Source organism: Suricata suricatta, chromosome 3 (genome assembly GCF_006229205.1).
Source record: "Suricata suricatta isolate VVHF042 chromosome 3, meerkat_22Aug2017_6uvM2_HiC, whole genome shotgun sequence".
Classification (NCBI taxonomy): domain Eukaryota; kingdom Metazoa; phylum Chordata; class Mammalia; order Carnivora; family Herpestidae; genus Suricata; species Suricata suricatta.
Genome location: NC_043702.1, coordinates 57,418,658 through 57,435,511, shown reverse-complemented (window position 1 = coordinate 57,435,511; position 16,854 = coordinate 57,418,658). Strand labels below are relative to the sequence as shown.

General features: G+C 43.2%; 1 protein-coding gene across 3 annotated transcripts in view; it reads left to right on the top strand.

The window, feature by feature from the left end:
* RAPGEF4 (Rap guanine nucleotide exchange factor 4) overlaps window positions 1–16,854 on the top strand; it is a 282,413-nt gene that overhangs the window by 253,058 nt on the left and 12,501 nt on the right. For all 3 annotated transcript variants that reach the window (XM_029934374.1, XM_029934373.1, XM_029934375.1), the window contains 7 exons: window positions 324–421; window positions 5,670–5,795; window positions 6,217–6,395; window positions 9,207–9,297; window positions 13,290–13,340; window positions 14,356–14,443; window positions 14,842–14,906. In XM_029934374.1, the coding sequence (XP_029790234.1) occupies window positions 324–421; window positions 5,670–5,795; window positions 6,217–6,395; window positions 9,207–9,297; window positions 13,290–13,340; window positions 14,356–14,443; window positions 14,842–14,906 (698 nt within the window). The remainder of the gene's footprint in view (window positions 1–323; window positions 422–5,669; window positions 5,796–6,216; window positions 6,396–9,206; window positions 9,298–13,289; window positions 13,341–14,355; window positions 14,444–14,841; window positions 14,907–16,854) is intronic.

Sequence of the window (16,854 nt, the reverse complement as noted above, 5' to 3'; positions counted from 1 at the left end):
ACCATCTGGAAACATAATTTGTTATATAAATAGCAAATGCAGTTTTTGTATATAATTACAGTTGCCGTGCAGAACTGGGGGAATTGACCCTCGGGTATTTCCATTCCTGTTTTGTGGTCATTCCTGATGGCATTCTGAGTGTCATGTGCCTGCATGAATGCTGAGTCTTTTTTATTCAGTGGGTCCCTTCAGGACTGTATTTTATGCAGTCACTCTGCGTGTTCCAGTAATTCACCGAGCTGGCAATTTGTTGGTGTGATTAGGGCAGTGCAGCAAATCTCAGATGCATTTAATAGGCAATCTCATGCTTTTTATGTTCACAGAAAAGGTGGTGCTCAAACCTAATGATGTTTCAGTATTTACGACGCTCACCATTAATGGACGCCTATTTGCTTGCCCGCGAGAGCAATTCGATTCACTGGTAGGTGTGGATGGCCTCCTCAGAGTAGTGTCTGCAATCAGAAAACCTTGTCTGGAGCTTAATTTTGCAGTTATGTCGAACCTAGTTGCCAAAAACTCTTGAACGTTACTTGGCTTTTTCTTTTTCTGTGCTCTATTAGGTAAGCCTCAGGTGTTCATTTGATATGCTCTGAGCTTTAGATTTTCTTTTGTGGAAGTTAGGCAAGTAGCACCACTATTGCAGCCTAATTCAGCTTTTAGAACTTTCTATAGTAAATCACCTCCTTGAAGCCCCCCCCCATTTAAATATTAATGTTAAAAATCTGAATACTTAGACCAGGACAGAAAAAAAATTTTTAAGACAAGGTATTTCGATGTATCATACACCTTAGTGGGATGTAGAAAAGGCATTATGGCAAAGTTACTCTCTAGTCAGAGAAAAATTCTGTGCCCTGGAAATGCTCTAACTTGTGTAGGAAACACCAGAGGCCAGCACTTTCTTCCCTAAGTCTCCAAAACATTTGTTCCCAGCCCACACAGAGCTCTCTGCAAAATAAAGGATTAATGGTCCTATGTCAGCAATGAAGTAACCTACTCTCTTCTGTGCAAGTAGGGTTTATGGTAGGGTTCATTTCTATTTATCTTATAAAAATTAGACATGTTGGTGTGTAGCTCTCTAGGTATCTTGGAAAACCTATGGGGCCAGTTCAGAGGATAGAGAACTAGTTTTTTCCATCTTTGGACACAGAGGGCTGCTTTTACTAAGAAAAGTGCAACACATGAGCAAGAGGTAAACAGCCTCTCATTTCAGAGAATTTAACCACATAAGTGCATTCAAATGTCATCAAAACAGACATTAGAAGGAAATCAAGATTCCTCTCCTCTCAGGGACGTTTTAGAGCTTGTTTTGGCCTCATGGTAATTCTGTGTTCTAGTCTGGGGAGAGCCATTTTGTGCACTGCAGTGCAACTGTTGTATCTCTGCCTGGTGGGGAATTTAGCAGATGCAGCACCTGATCTCTGATTGCCCCGCATCCATCACTGCCCATGATGCTGGCAGCTCTGTCTACACACAGCCCTCTTCATATAGAACTGTAGGCCTCTACATTCATTGCCTTCTAAAAGCTGTTTCCCAACACTGAGGTATTAGGAGGGAGAATGTCATAAATGAGTCGTGCTGCCCTCTTCTGGAAATAAACACCATCAAAAGCTGTAACCTGTTTACAGGTGCTACATGATGTGTTGACCACACAGCATTCAGCCTCTCTTGCCAGCCGGTTCTTGGCCACATTATCCAAAGACATGGTGTCTGGATGGAGAGTGTGGACTGTTTCCAGCTCCCTGTAGGGCAGATACTGACTTTGTAAGCCTCTGTTTATTTGCACATCATACTGCAGCCTTACGAATTCTTAGTCCTTGCTAGTCTTCCATTTTAAGGCCTAAGTAATTGAAAGGCATTTACTCGGGAATAAGAACTGGGGAGAGGAACTCGTTCGCTTCCCCTGTGTCAGTGCTCTGCCCTCCTCTGGGCTGCAGCTTTATGTCATCATACTAAGGAATGGTTGAACCTTACCTGCCTCACACCACCGGAGACATGGGGCCTTTTCCAGCTTTCTGAAAATTTCTCCGAGAACAGTCTTTCTAGGAAGAACGTATACAAGATGACTCTGCAGTACAGAATGTTGGCCAAACTCTTGGATCTATCAACACCTACTTAGGAAGTGTCTGCTTTGTACTCGGTGCTGTGCTGGCTTCTGTGTGACAGACACTAGAATTGGCAAGTTGCTCCCGAGACTTCGTTCTTATGACAGTTATGGACCATGCTAGGGAGATGAGACTAACACAAACAGCCTGGAACAGAACAAATTATAGGGCTAAACTGTGTTGTCTAGAAATAGCAGATTGCCACCAATTTATCCTAGTTGGTTAAAGGCTTGTAACCTGCAGCTTTACTCTCTTGACACTTTATTTGAGCATAAATATGAGCACAGACAAATTATAAGATCCCATTGTACTGTAATTTGGTTCTACTCTTATCTGTTCACTAGTTCCTTAGCCTTTTGTTTAGGGCCTATTATATCATTCCAGGCATCATGATGACTCTGCCTCTGGGATGGTGTTGAAGATGAATCCTTCATGGTCTTTGTGCCTCAAGGAGCTCAGAGTGTAGTAATGGATTCCAGAGTGTAAGGGGAATCCAATGTGACAAGTGCCATTGCAGAGCCAGGCACAGAGGGGGAAAGAGGGATGCTGGGGTGGCAGCTTACTTTGGCCATCTCTGTCACTGACAATTAGCATATCCTTTTTGTCTTAGGTTCTTCAGTTGGAAATGGGGGGAGGGGTGGAGGCGGGGTAACAACGCTGTTCTCCCAGAGGGAGAGTATATGGAAGTTCTGTGCCTCAGCATAGGCAGTGTTCAGACCCGCCTGTGCAGTGTAGACCCCACAGAATCTCTACTGTGCTTCATTTGATAGGAAACTTTCACAAGACCATCTCTAAGGAAGTGGAGCAAGGAGAAGCTTTCTATTGGGCTTCAGGATCAGCATGTAAATTCTCCATTTTACTTAGAAGAGCTGCTTTGGCAGTTTAGCCTGCCTCTTCTGTGGTTCATGGAGAAGGAAGGGGTCAGCCTGCCCTTTGTCAAGGAGAGAGAAGGCTTGGTTAGTCCTGCCCTCTCAAAAAAAAAAAAAATAGAGATTCCATTACTCTCTCAAAAGGGATATAGTAATCATAGACCAGCATCCATGACTTAAAGAACTTGATCTATTTTTTAATATTGGCATCGTCCCTACAGTTGTTGGGTTGATTTCTCCCCTCTATGAAAAGCCATGAGACCTCAGGGAAAAGAGTCAGGGAGCTGGGCAGGCTGCAGAGGGAGAGAACAGGAGGGCGGTTCCACAGAACTGCTGATCATAGCAGCAGCTGTCTGAGGCTGACACGAGTCCACAGACCCAGCATTTAAGAGTGTCCCCAGCTTTCTACCTGAGACTCGACCTGCTTAACCCATTCTCCTTATTTGCTTCCACAAGCTACCCACCCATAGATTCAGGTCAGTTCCCTAAGTTTTAAAACTTTGGGATAAATGTTTTTCTTCCTTGCTCTCTGTGCCTAGCATAGCGTAGATCTGAACAGCAGTACTTACCTCTTGCATCCAGGTGTTGTACGGATCCTGCTTCCCTGGACATTTGTATTGCTGCAGCACATGCGGGGAGACAATACTTTGGAAAGGGCTGTGAATGGGGACCTGCTCTGTGCCAGGCACTGTGCTTACGGGATACACTCAAATTATTCCCATTCAGTTCTCTTAAAAAGCCTGAGTACCCGGTACCGTGACACTGAGTTCCAGTGCCGGAAACAGACATCCAAGAGATAAGGGAATCTGCATAGTTAAGAGTGAGGTTTGCATTTAGAGTCTGTTGCTCTCTGAAGCAGATCTGTTGCAAAACCCCGGTTCCTTGTCTGGTACTCACAGACTTTGTAAAGCTGTTCGAGCTTTAGGCTCCCTGTTCCCGACACACAAGTCTCATGACAGCTTCCCAACCTTCCTGCCTCTCTTGCCATCCTTCAACAGACCAACCTGGGTGCTCTAGGGAAACCTTGCTGTTCTAACCCACACAGCTCTGCCTGATTAATCTTTTACAGCCCAGCCTCTTTCTCCAAGAACCCCTTCAGGCTGCACATTCATTCGAAATGCCCACTAACTCTCACAAAGCCCATTCATGTTCCCCCACGTGTCTGTCTGAGTATCTGGGTGTCAGGTGTGTGTTGATGCTTCTGCCTGTCCTTTAAATCCACAAATGAATGCCAGCAGCTGTCTATTGAGTGCAGGGCAGAACTTGCTGGTTAGGGCTCACTCCTCCCTTAGACTATACACTTGCAGGGACAGCTTACATCCTGAGTGTGTCATTTCTTCAGTGCCCAGAATGCCGTGAGCACTTAGGGAATATAGTGGTTATGCATGATGATGATAATATGATGATAGAATGTGCACAATATTAGTGTTTCCAACCTAAGTATTGAATATCCCAATATGGTTTGCATGATATTAGGGAAATTCTCTTTTTTTATTTAAATTTTAGTTATTGAACATACAGTGCAATGTTGGTTTCAGGAGAAGGACCCAGAAGTAATTCATCACTTACATGCAACACCCAGCGCTCATCACAAGTGCCCTCCTCAATGCCCATCACCCATCTAGACTATCCCACCACTTCCCTCCCTCAGCTCTCAGTTTGTTCTCTATTATTGAGTCTCTCATGGTTTGTGGAAAATTCTCCTTCCATTCATTTACCTTTGTACCTTTGGGCATATATTACAGGCCATAAATATTCATATATTATACATAAGTTCCCAATGTCTTCAAATCATTCGTTTTTACTAAGGAAAAGCACTCTAGGTCATTTCTCAAAAAATACAAGTGAGATAAGTAAGTGGGATCTCAAGTTTTGAGTGAGGGCCTTCCAGAAAGTAGCAGAGTTTGGTTTTCTGTCACCCTAGCCCAAAACACCATGACCATGTGGAGATCATTCCTGCCTCAGCACATCTCAGAGGGTGGAGATGTAATCTCAGGGCACAGAGCCCTCAGTCACCTAGGGAGCCCAGACAGTGTGTTGTAAGAGCTGGCTGGACAGCACCACCACCATGGTCACCAGCCTCTGCCGTGGGAAGTCATGCCATGGATAAATGTCCAACACTGCCATGGCGGTGCCTTCTCCAGAACAGCTTCAGTACAACGCAGAAGGAAAACATCTCCAAGAACGTCTTATATCTTTACCAGAGAAGAGGCATTGTTCCCAGAGGTCTCCCAGACCCAAGCACAGGTCACTCCTTACCAAATCTTAATTGCCACGGTCCACATTTTTCAGTCCCAGGACATGATGACAGTGAGATGGCCCTGAAGCCAGTGAGCATTAAGAGTGAAGGCATCTTTCTCCTCTGGGTGAAATCAAAGTTTCAGCATCTCCAGAATCTTTTCCTTTCAGAAACTCCTTAAAGCATTCAGCATTAAAAGTACTTCTCTGGGGGTGCCCAGGTGGCTCAATCTGTTAAGCCTCTGACTTTGGCTCGGGTCATGACCTCATGGTTCATGAGTTCAGGTCCCTCCTCTGGTGAGCTGGAGCCCATTTTGAGCTCCACACTCTCTCTCTCTCTGCCCCCCCCCCCCCCCCCCCGCTTCTCTCAAAAATAAATTCATTAATTTAAAAAATTTTTTTAAATTCAAGTACTTCTCTGCTCTGAGATTCTGATGTGTTTTTGCATTACTGTTCATAGACTCCCTTGCCAGAGCAGGAAGGCCCCACCATGGGAACAGTGGGAACTTTTGAACTGATGAGCTCCAAAGATTTAGCATACCAGATGACAATTTATGATTGGGAACTCTTCAACTGTGTGCATGAGGTAAGGTGCTCGGCGGAGAGCACAAGTAGGTACCCTCGCAATTCTGGGTGGGGCGTGCTGGCATTGCTCCAGTGCCAGTGTCGGTCATGTGCCGCAGTGTGGAAACCACAGGATCCTTTTCGTAAATATTGAGTTGATTAATAAAGCCTATTGTAAAGTCTTTGAGTATTAAAGAGAAGTCTTAATGGTTTAGAGTAAGCTATGTCTTCCTGAGTCTATTAAGCCAATGGCACCTCGTGTATAGTTACGTATCTAGCAAGCCTCCCTGAAGCCCTCTAGCTCTGTAGTACGAGTTGAATCCTGGCCAGTGATTGTATTCACATGTGCTGACCCATGTCAATTTCTCTTGACAAACAGAGAAGCCTCGTTGGTGTTGTGATTGAAAAACAAAGAAATAAAATTGTTTTCTTTTCTTTTCTAGCTGGAGCTAATCTATCACACATTTGGAAGGCATAATTTTAAAAAGACCACAGCAAACTTGGACTTGTTCCTGAGAAGATTTAATGAAATTCAGTTTTGGGTTGTCACTGAGATTTGCCTTTGTTCTCAGCCCAGCAAGCGTGTTCAGCTCTTAAAAAAATTTATTAAGATAGCAGCCCAGTAAGTATCATTAGCTTAAGAAGAGAAAAAGGTTTGAACTGCATTTTCATTTTATTCCCTTAAGCTGCACCTTAGAAAAAAAAAGCAAGATATGGATCTTATGCACAAGGAACAATGACAGGAGTTTCAGAATAACTGAACTCTTGTAAAAGATTAATTTCATATGTCTTTTGGAATACTGGACATCAATATATAATAAATTCTTATTTTATAGCACTGATGCTGCAGTCAAAATCATGATCTCTTTTTGCTCTGAACCACTGTGGCTTTGTGCCTCCTCCAGTTTAATGAGTCCTTCAGCTAACAAAGTTCTAGAAAAGTTGTATTTAGAAGGCTGTTCAAGTCAATGTCCAACAAGACACCGTATTGCCAGTAGAGGGCAGTAGAAACATGCATGTACATCAGCACGACCCAACTCAGCCAGAATAAAATCAGTAAAATGCATAAAGCCGACCTAACCTAGTACATGGAACTCATCTCCGCCAACATCAGAAAAAGGCAGCAACTTATAAATATTCTATTTAATAGCACTTCATGGGAAACAATTTATTTACTGCAGGGGCCAGTTAGATTTCTCCCTGACATGAATTTAATCTTCTCCTGCTATTTAGATATGCCTGACAACCTCCTGTTTACTTCCATGTTTTTGGTATCACCACCGTGCTAAAAATAAAATGCTAAATATGGCCCATGGCTGGGAGACTTCTTTCTAAATTCAGGGAGCTCTAGCCCAGGAAGTTGGGGAGCACAAGTGACCCCAGCTAGCAATTTTCTTGAGCCAAATAGTTTAGATCCCATACAGAGCATGATTTCCAGAGCTAAACAAAGAAGTAAAGGCTGCTTGACATTTAATACACATCGGCTTGCCAAATGCTTCAAATTATTTTGCCAAAAATTTGAGGGTTCAACAGCATATCCAAATCCTCAGATTCAAAGGCTGTTATCTCTTTATTTGGAAAAGCTGCCTTTTTGAAGAAAGATTTGGCAAATGTTACTTATGGATTTCTGGTTCACAGGGCAGCCACTTTTTTCTAGGAGCTTGAACAGCCCTATTGCAAGGGACAGGTGCCTTTGCATATTTGGAAGGAGAGGATCAGCGAAACTGAAAATACGCACTTTCCTATGGCAAAGGGCACATTCCCCCTTCGCCTTGGCCCGGCAGTGCTGGGTGCCAGAAGGGGTAGAGAGCGGCAGTCTGCACACCCATGTGGGAGATCAGACGGCCTTTGGGCTCTCCTAGACATAAGAGAGCCTTTCAAAAACTCAGGAGGTTTTTTTTTTTTTTTTAACATTTTTATCTTTTTTTACCTTTCGTCCTTCTGATTATGGAAATGTGTAGGTGACTTTGGCCTTGGTTTAAGTTGGTTTATATTATTTAACCTTTACTAAGCCGTGCCGTCCTGCAGTGGAGCTGTTTACACAGCCTGGCTGCAAAAGATTCTAAGCTCTCATAAACCATCATCTACAAGGATGCGATTGAACCTGGTGGCAGTAGCATGTTTTACGTGGTATTTTTAGAGAACTTCAACAAATTCTATTTAAGGTCTTCAACGTGCCCAGAACTTTATGAAGTGTTATCATCCCCTTTTACAGATGAGGAGACTGAGGCATGGGGCTATTTTGTGACTTCCCTAAGGTGATAAAGTTAGTTGGTAACACTGACCAGAGCAGTGACCAGAAAGGTAGGTCTGTGTGCCTGCATTTCCTTTCAGGATCACATGGATAGGACAAAGGTAAACACGTGTTCTTTTAGCCCCTGACCTGAGAGCCACTGCCCCAACACGGCAAAGGCCTTGGTTACTTTTTTACCAGTGAGATACGATGCATGATAGCTTCTCTAAAATCTACTTTCTTCCTTCCACACAGACCGTTTAAGAATCACGCATTGCTTCCTCTGTAAAGAGAACACAGGCAGCAAAAGCAATGATTTAATTAGCCTTTTGCGAAAATGTTCATCCAAACAGGATTTAATTATGTTGAGTTGACTTAGATAACCATATTGATTTGGGGTAAAGGATTTGCACTTGTTGAAAAATTAATTCTTTTTCTTTCTGAGGAGCTGATATGAGGAAATTGGGGATTCTTTTCTTTTTTTTAAGTTAAATCAAGTATGTAGGCTAAATATTGCCATTCTAATAAGAATCTTTGATATTGTTCCACAGTATTTTTATTCCCAAATATATGTTTGTAAAGGCTAATAGTTGCATAAGGACAGATGCAAATTGGTCAGCCTCATGGACATCAGTTAAATGCAAAGAAAATAAGGTTATTTTTAGGTCATTTATTAGGAGATTTCTCAGCTTCATGGGGATTGTAAAATGATATTTCTCAACAAGTTAGAAGCATTCACATGACAGGTAGAAGTTATGACAGCTGTAGCAATATGACTTCCTCATTCCCTCTCAGGCTGCCAGAAGAGGTGTCCGGCTTTAGGCGAAAAGGCTGAATGTCTTTGAGGACATTTTGTATACCTCTCTTCTTATCCCATGAGATGCTTCCTTCCACATCTAACAAGGCTTTTAGGAGGCTTTGGGATCATAGTAACAATCCCTAGGGTCGGGATCTTTCAATTCCTTCTCAAAACCTGGACCTAGATGACCAGAACCATCACCTTTCTAAAATTACAGTGGGAAGTCAAATAGCCGAACGTGGCCAACCAAGTGGAACTTCAACGGTGCATTAAATCTATCATTGCCTGTTCTCATAAAGAGTCCTGACGAATATTAATGACTATCAGAAAATAGAACTCTAACTTTTTAAATCTCACTCAAAAGTGGCGTTTTACTCAAACATGTGCCTCTTGTGTTTCAGCTGTAAGGAGTACAAAAACCTGAATTCCTTTTTTGCCATCGTCATGGGACTAAGTAATGTCGCCGTGAGCCGCTTGGCACTCACGTGGGAGGTAAGCTTCAGCTGAGATCCAGCTGTGACTTTTGCCTTAAGAAGAAAAACACAGGCTCACCAGTGAGCTTTTTTAATAGAAATATCACTCACACTGGTATAACAATGGAAAAGGTGGGACACTTTGAGGGAAGTGACCTGTCTTCCTTCTTCCAGTTGCCTGAGAGTGTGCATTTAAAAAGGTTTTGTCCTCTTGTGCAGGGGGGCGAATGGGGGAGTCTCAGCTTCTTGGTCTATACGATGTAAATAATGATACATCTGGTTCCTACGAATAACATGAACCAACATCGTTGCTTGGATGATTTCAAAGGTTTTTTTTTTTTGTTCATAGATTCTGTTGTTCTCTGGAATGTCTGCTTATTGCTTTTGCAGTGAGCCTTATCTATAATTAAGAGAGGACAGAAGATCCATTTTTAACCAAATAATCATTTTGCTCCAGGGAAAATTAGCCAGAAGGCCAACTGTTTGGCCCAGTTGAGTACTAAGTATCTCTTAGCTGCCTGGCCGACCGCTCTGTCTGGAGGAACAACAGTTGGCTAATACGCAGGGTGGGCAAAAGCTCTGCAGGTGTGCTGTGAGTTTCTGTGCAAATATGATTAGTGGTTTGTTGACAGTTGGTTAATTTGTGCTACACATTTCCACTTTTCATCAGCTAAGTACTCAAAATGTGCCTGACCCCTTACGTGTGGTATATAGTTGAAGAAATACTAATCTCTAATAGAACATGCACACAAAAATAGACTCTTACTAAAAATAAAAAAGTATGTGTAAGTGGGACACAAAAAGAGGTCAAGGAGTAGATAACAGAGACTTAATCTGCAAGGGTGCTTTAAACAGGCACCAACGGCAGCTGTTCGCACATCTAAATATTTTCCTTAAAACATTTCCTTCTCCACTTCCCTCTTGAAACTGTTTTCTTTCTCAGTCTCTCCTAAATGTTTCCATTGTTTATAGGACAGGTTCTCACAAGTTCTTCTGTCTTGGGTTTCTCTTAAAATTCCAGGCAGATGCAGCACACAGCAGCTCATGCCCCGAATATAGGAATGAGGGAATTGATGAGGCCTGCATGCCACGCAGCTGTGTCGTCTTCCAGCTGGGAAAAGGACAGAGTTAGGGCTGCCACTGAATTAGGCAATGAAACCGTTATGCAGGCTCCCCTGTCTTGCGGCCCAAGGCTCTTGGAATCTGTGGAAGCCTAGGGTTCCCCCTCAGACAGTGTGCTTTCCCCAGCCTGTTCTAGCTTCCGATGCCCTCATGGAGTCCAGATGATTTGGTTGGGAAAATCAAAGAAGGGATAAAGCCTTATGGGGGTCCCAGAAGGCCCGTGTAGGTATCACATAACAGCAGCCAGACCTTAAGGCCATAGCATGGTGGAAACATGACCAGAGTCTCCTTTCTTGTGTAAAGAGAAAAATAGGAAGCTGCTTGGGTCGGGGGGAGGATGCAGACAGCAAAAGGAGAGTTAACTGGCCAGTCCTTCATTTTAATGGGGATATGAGGAAATGTGTCCATCTGTGAACCTTCAGAAAGAGAAAATTAACTCCTCCTCATTTGTAAGTTTTTATTTCATAAGGCGAAATGTAATTATATCACTCTGCAGGAAGACCTTTCATTCATAAGCATCTTTGATTCAAGTTGATCTCCCCAAATCCATGCACTTCCAACACAGCTCCCATGGAGAGCATGATGCCTCTCCCAGGAGCAGGGTGAGGGACGGCGCCTGGCCTCCCGGAACTACAGACCACACGTGACACCGTCCGTGACCAAAACAGCAGGAAGAGTTAAACCACAGGGAAAGGAAATGGTCCAAGCTGGAAGGGAAAGACCACTCTGAGATCAAGCAAATGGGAGTTAAATCCCGGAGTGCTTTCTGGGCCTTGGCAGCATTGAGGCTGTGGGCAGGGTGACTCGTCACTGCGGACTGTCCTGTGTGATGCCGGATGCTTCGCAGCATCCTTGGCCTCAGCCTACAACCTACCAGTAGCACCTGTCACTTTGCCCCACCCCAGGCGTGACCACAGAAAATATGTGAGGACATCACTGGCCCCTAGCGGAGGTGGCATGAGGGGTACAAAACTGAGCCCAGTAGAGAACTGTGGGTCTGGAAGCACAGGGTGTACATAAATAATAGTATTCAGACCCACATAAATATTCATCACCCTCTACCCTCCTGCCTTTGACCCAAACACCAGCTAAGTAAAGAAAGAGATAGACCAATCTAATAAAAAAATGTAATTCACTTCTTATTTTTAAAGTTCATGGAAAGTTATCAGCTAACGTGGTGATTTAGACCCTATACGTGGAATGAGATTCTTGCATCCTTTAATGCCTGTCCCAGCTCTCATCCCTTGGACATTCCTTCTGAGCAAGGACATTAGGTTTCCTAGAGCCCTAACTTGAAAAGAGGTACTAGGAAAATGAGCGTGGAAGATATGTGGGATACTAGTAAGTAAGATTTCTGCAAGATGACAAACTAATTCAGCTCTGAGAGAAAGAAGAGAGAGGAGCTCTTCTGTGACTACAGAGCCTGACTGGTGAATCCGCTGTTGCGAGTAGACTTCCCGGCGTGAAGCAGAGCTGAGCTCCGGGTCTCTGGGGTTGAGGACGGTGCTTCCACAGTCTCGGGAGAGGACGCACACCACGCTGCTCTGTCTTGGCGTGAGAGAAGAGAAAAGTTAGGGTTCCTAAGATCTCAGGACCCACGCAAAGTGAGAACCAGTAAATTAAAAGCTGACTCGATAATGGCCTACTGGTGTCGATATGTAGGTACAGCCAGCGGTGCCTACTCAGGTATTAAATTGGTAGAATCATCAGTTTTTGTGTAACTGCAGGGCAGAGAAATCGTGTGGGAGAAATGCTTGTGTGGAAAAGCACAAGCATGGAAGAGAAGCCCTAGGAAGGAGGGAGGTGATGTGAATTACAGATGCTCTGACCGCCATTAGCTGTACCACGTTGGGCATGGCATTTAAACTGTAAGACCTGGTGTGCCTGGGTGGCTCAGTCAGCTAAGCATCCAATTTTGGCTCAGGTCATGACCTCACAGTTCATGGGTTTGAGCCCTGCGATGGGCTCTTGCTGACAGCTCAGAGCCTGGAGACTGCTTCGGATTCTATGTTTTCCCTCTCTCTCTCTGCTCCTCCCCTGTTCTCTCTCTTTCTCAAAAATAAATAAACATTGGGGCACCTGGGGAGTTCAGTCAATTGAGTGTCTGACTTCAGCTCAGGTCATGATCTCATGGTTCGTGAGTTTTGAGTCTCGTGTCGAGCTCTGGGCTGACAGCTCAGTTCCTGGAGCCTGCTTCAGATTCTGTGTCTCCCTCTCTCTCTGCCCCTTGCCCACTCACACTCTGTCTCTCTCTGTCTCAAAAATAAATAAACATTTAAAAATTTTAATAATAAATAAATAAACATTAAAAAATAGTAAAAATTTAAACTGTGAGACCTAATTTCTTACCTAAACAAAGGTTTTGTCTATTCAAATAAATACTTATTAAGCAGTGACTATGTACCTGACATTTGTTTAGGCACTGAGGAGATAGAAATAAATTGTAAGTTTCTTTTCTCATAGAGTTAACATTGTAAGAGAGGAGGAGGATTGAAATAGGTGGTCTCTCAAACTTTTAATCCTAATATTCTCTAGTCTAAATTCCTAACTGTGGGAATCAGAGACTGAAAGATGTGGGAGGAGGTGATTCCAAACCACTTGTGGTCTGAGACTGCAGTCCTCCTTATGAATAATTAAAAAACATTATAAAAACAGTAAGACCTAAGGATCCATACTTACTTTTGTTTCAACTAGACTAAGAGCTTTAAAAGGTAAATTCTCTGTATTCCAGAATATGCTCAAATGACAAGACAGATTACAGTCTGGCCTGTGTTAGAGGTGTTTGATTAAGAGCCAAAGAAATACATTTCCCCCAGAAATGGTAACACATGATACATATCTAGATATTGAATCTGATATATGAGTGTGGTATTTTCATTTCATTAACAGAAACTGCCAAGCAAGTTCAAGAAGTTCTATGCAGAGTTTGAAAGTTTAATGGTAAGTGACAGTGGCTCCTTTATTCTGTTCACTGTCTGCATTAATCCAATTTCTGATTAGCTGAATTGAAGTTCTCATTTCGGAAATTTTACCTGTCCTTGTATGACTTTAAGAAGTTTATGATCCCGTTTTAGTGCTGCTAAAACAAGCATGTCTGACTAATGAATGGCACCCTCAGGAACTAACTTAAAGAGGACTTATGTCCCACATAAGGTCAATTTGTGTAACTAAGAAAAGCAGTGTAATAGGAACCTTTCCGCCTAGCGTAGGTTGGCGATGGGTTGGAAGCTGCATTTTCCTTGGCTTGCCAAGATTATTGTTCCCCATTGGCGGGGAGGTGTTAACAGACAGAGAAGGAGTGAGCGGGTCTTGGTAGGAGTGAAGGGATGGTTTCAGAGAGGTCACATGGGGCTGGCTGTGCAGGGCAGAGAGGAGGGGAGTCAGAACTCCCAGGGAGGAGGGGGTGCTTGGGGAGAGGGGGAATCTTGTGGGAGGGGTTTGTTTTACACATCTTGTATCTGCTCTCAGAGGGAGTCTCTGCCCTCAGTCCTTGCAGGCAAATCTCCCTCTCAAGCTAAAAAGGAAACAAAAAGCAATTTATTTTCATGTCAGACGGGAAGTTGTCTGAAAAAAAATTCAGGGGCACCCAAGTGGCTCAGTTGGTTGAGCATCTGATTCTTGATTTTGGCTCAGGTCATGATCCCAGGGTTATGGGATTGAGCTTGGTGTCAGGCTCTGTGCTGAGTGTGGAGCCTGCTTTGGTATTCTCGCTCTTCCTCTCTGCCCCTCCCCCACTGGCACGGGAGCATGCTTTCTCTCTCTCTCAAAAAAAAAAATTTTTTAAATAATACATAAATAAGGCCAAAATCAATTTAACAAAGTCAACCTATCTTTTATAGCTATACTTGGTAGAAAACTACCTGACTGTGGGATGACAAACCTAGGTGTGTTAGGAAGCAGAAGGGGGACATACATGTCATTAGTCATTAACCAGCATCTCTTTGTTTCTCTGAAGGATCCTTCTAGAAACCACAGGGCCTACAGGCTGACAGTAGCTAAGCTGGAGCCTCCTCTCATCCCCTTCATGCCTTTGCTCATTAAAGGTAATTCTGAGGGAACCCACAGGTCAAGCCAGTGATGAGTGTGTGGGGAAGAAAATGAACAGGAGCCTCATCAGACTGATCTCTTTGGGAAGAACAGTCCTGTCCCTTCCACCTTCTCCCCTTCGACTTTTCTCAAAGGGTTGGGAAGATTACAGGAGGAGCAGGGATCCATGGTTTGGAAGGCTTGCTAGGGAAACAGAGAGTTAGTTTGGAAATTTTACTAAGCTCAGGTAAAGTGCTTTCAAAAGTTAAACACCTAACATAAAAGGAACTATTATCAGCTTTTTTCACCTGCAGTGTTATGCAAATCCTCCAGCATAATCTAATGGTGCTATTGTGGTTTCTTAGTCTGACATATTTCTGTTAGTGATTAGAATGTGACTTTTATTTCTTTGCAGATATGACATTTACTCATGAGGGGAACAAGACGTTCATTGACAATCTAGTAAACTTTGAAAAAATGGTACGTACAGTATTATAACCTTACCCACAATGTTTCTTTAAAGTAAAATTTGCATTTGTACTAATAAAGGAAATAATTTCCATATATGCTGCCATGTTTAAAAGGTAGTTACGCATAAAGGAGTTTTGAAATATTTGGTTCAAATTGGCTACCTATTTTAGTCTGTCAGGTCTCTTTTGTGCAGTTGAATGGTATTTGTGCTGCGGTTCACAGCAGCAGCGAGCTTTTATGCCGGGTGCTGGGTGCTTCGTCCTTGGCTGCCTGTTGCTAAAATGTGTGAATGTTCCAGAGTGACTCCCATGTTGTTGTTTTGTCATAAGGTTTGTAGAGCTAGACTTCCCCAGGATGCCTTTGAATTGTTTATCTGCTGAGCCCGACTTTAGTGCATGTAGGTGAAAGGCAACTCCACAGCAGATCTTTCTTGTGGAGTATTCATCTAAATGCATAAATAAAGTTCACCCAAGTTCAGAGAGGGGACTCGAACATCTTCACAACCAAAAACAATTTTTAAAAAAATATAACAGAAGTGGAACTGGCACATATTCAGTCTTGGGCAGCTCCCTTCACCAAGGAAAAGCTGTTATCTGGCATTAGTTACTTTGCAGTTTATTTTCTTATCTTCCGTGAAGCAGTAAAGCAGGTCATGCCAAAACCTATCTTTAGCTACATAGTGCATGTTAATGGAATGCTCCATTGTCTTCTAAATCCTTTGGCTGCAGCCTGGATGGATGCAGTGTTACAGCGTTATCTCTGGGTGGGTAAGCATCTGCCCAGGGTTATGGTTTGCACTGGTGAATGTGGCACTGCAGGGAAAGCTCAGGACTTAGGAGTTCAGGGCACATGTGGTTCAATTCTCAGCTTTGCCCCTTGTAGTGGTCCCTTAAGTTATTAGTGGGGCAGTTTCCCCAACAGGAAGTGGCGATCATGTCTACTCTGTCCATGTCTGGAGATTGTCAATGGGTCCAGGGTATATAAGTATTCCTGTAAGCCATAGAGCACTACAGAATTCTTCTCAGAAAACTGTTCTTCTCATCGTTCCTTGATATCCAGCTGGTATGTGTGACTCTAGGACAACTGGAAACATCATGCAGTGATCTTGTAAGGATCGCACCATCCAGCTTTGGGAATGAGCAAGCCCGGCCTGGTGAAGAGGTACAGTTGTTGCTGGGCAACAGGCTTCCATGCCTTCAGCTTATTAGGAAATAGCACATGAGCTCACACCTCCTCAAAAGGACTCTATGCTAGACGGCAAATATTTCCTCAGCGGTCTTCCCCTCCAAAGGCTGAGTACGGACATCTCTAATACCATGTTAGTTCAATAATTCTTTGATCAAAGGAAAACATTCTTTTGTCTTGCTCACTTACTAGTGTGGAGAATTAAACATATTTCCCTGATTTCTCAAAACTTGTTTTCCAGAAATGAAAGATTTAGCAAATAGGTAAAGAACCTTCCAGATCACTTATGCAGAAATGCAAACTGAGGGGTAGCTAAGCCAACTATTTGACTATAAAATATACATGTGCACAGAGGCGTAGAAGTCAGAGTTTCCTAGAGTTGACTGGGCTTTAGAACTTTTGATCATTAAAGTCAACTGAACAGAACAAACAAGAATAGCAAAACTATCTGTCAAAGAGAATGAAAGTTGTTTCATCTGGGCTTTTAGATCTTGGTGTTGCATCCGTTACCTTCAAAGGAAGAGTCGCATTCATTGGATATTAAGAGAGTTCCCCTCCCCGGCTTCTCCACTTCATGCCCAGAGCCTTGGGTTCTTAAATGCCTAGCTGTGAGAAGAGACCCTTCACACCCTGCACCTCACACCCTATTCACAGAGATTTCACTTTAACTTAAAAGCAACTGAACAGCCGAGAGCAGCTCAGCTGTGACAACAGAAACCTAAATTGACAATGGCTTAAGCAAGCTAAGTTTATTTCTTTTTTCATGTGAATG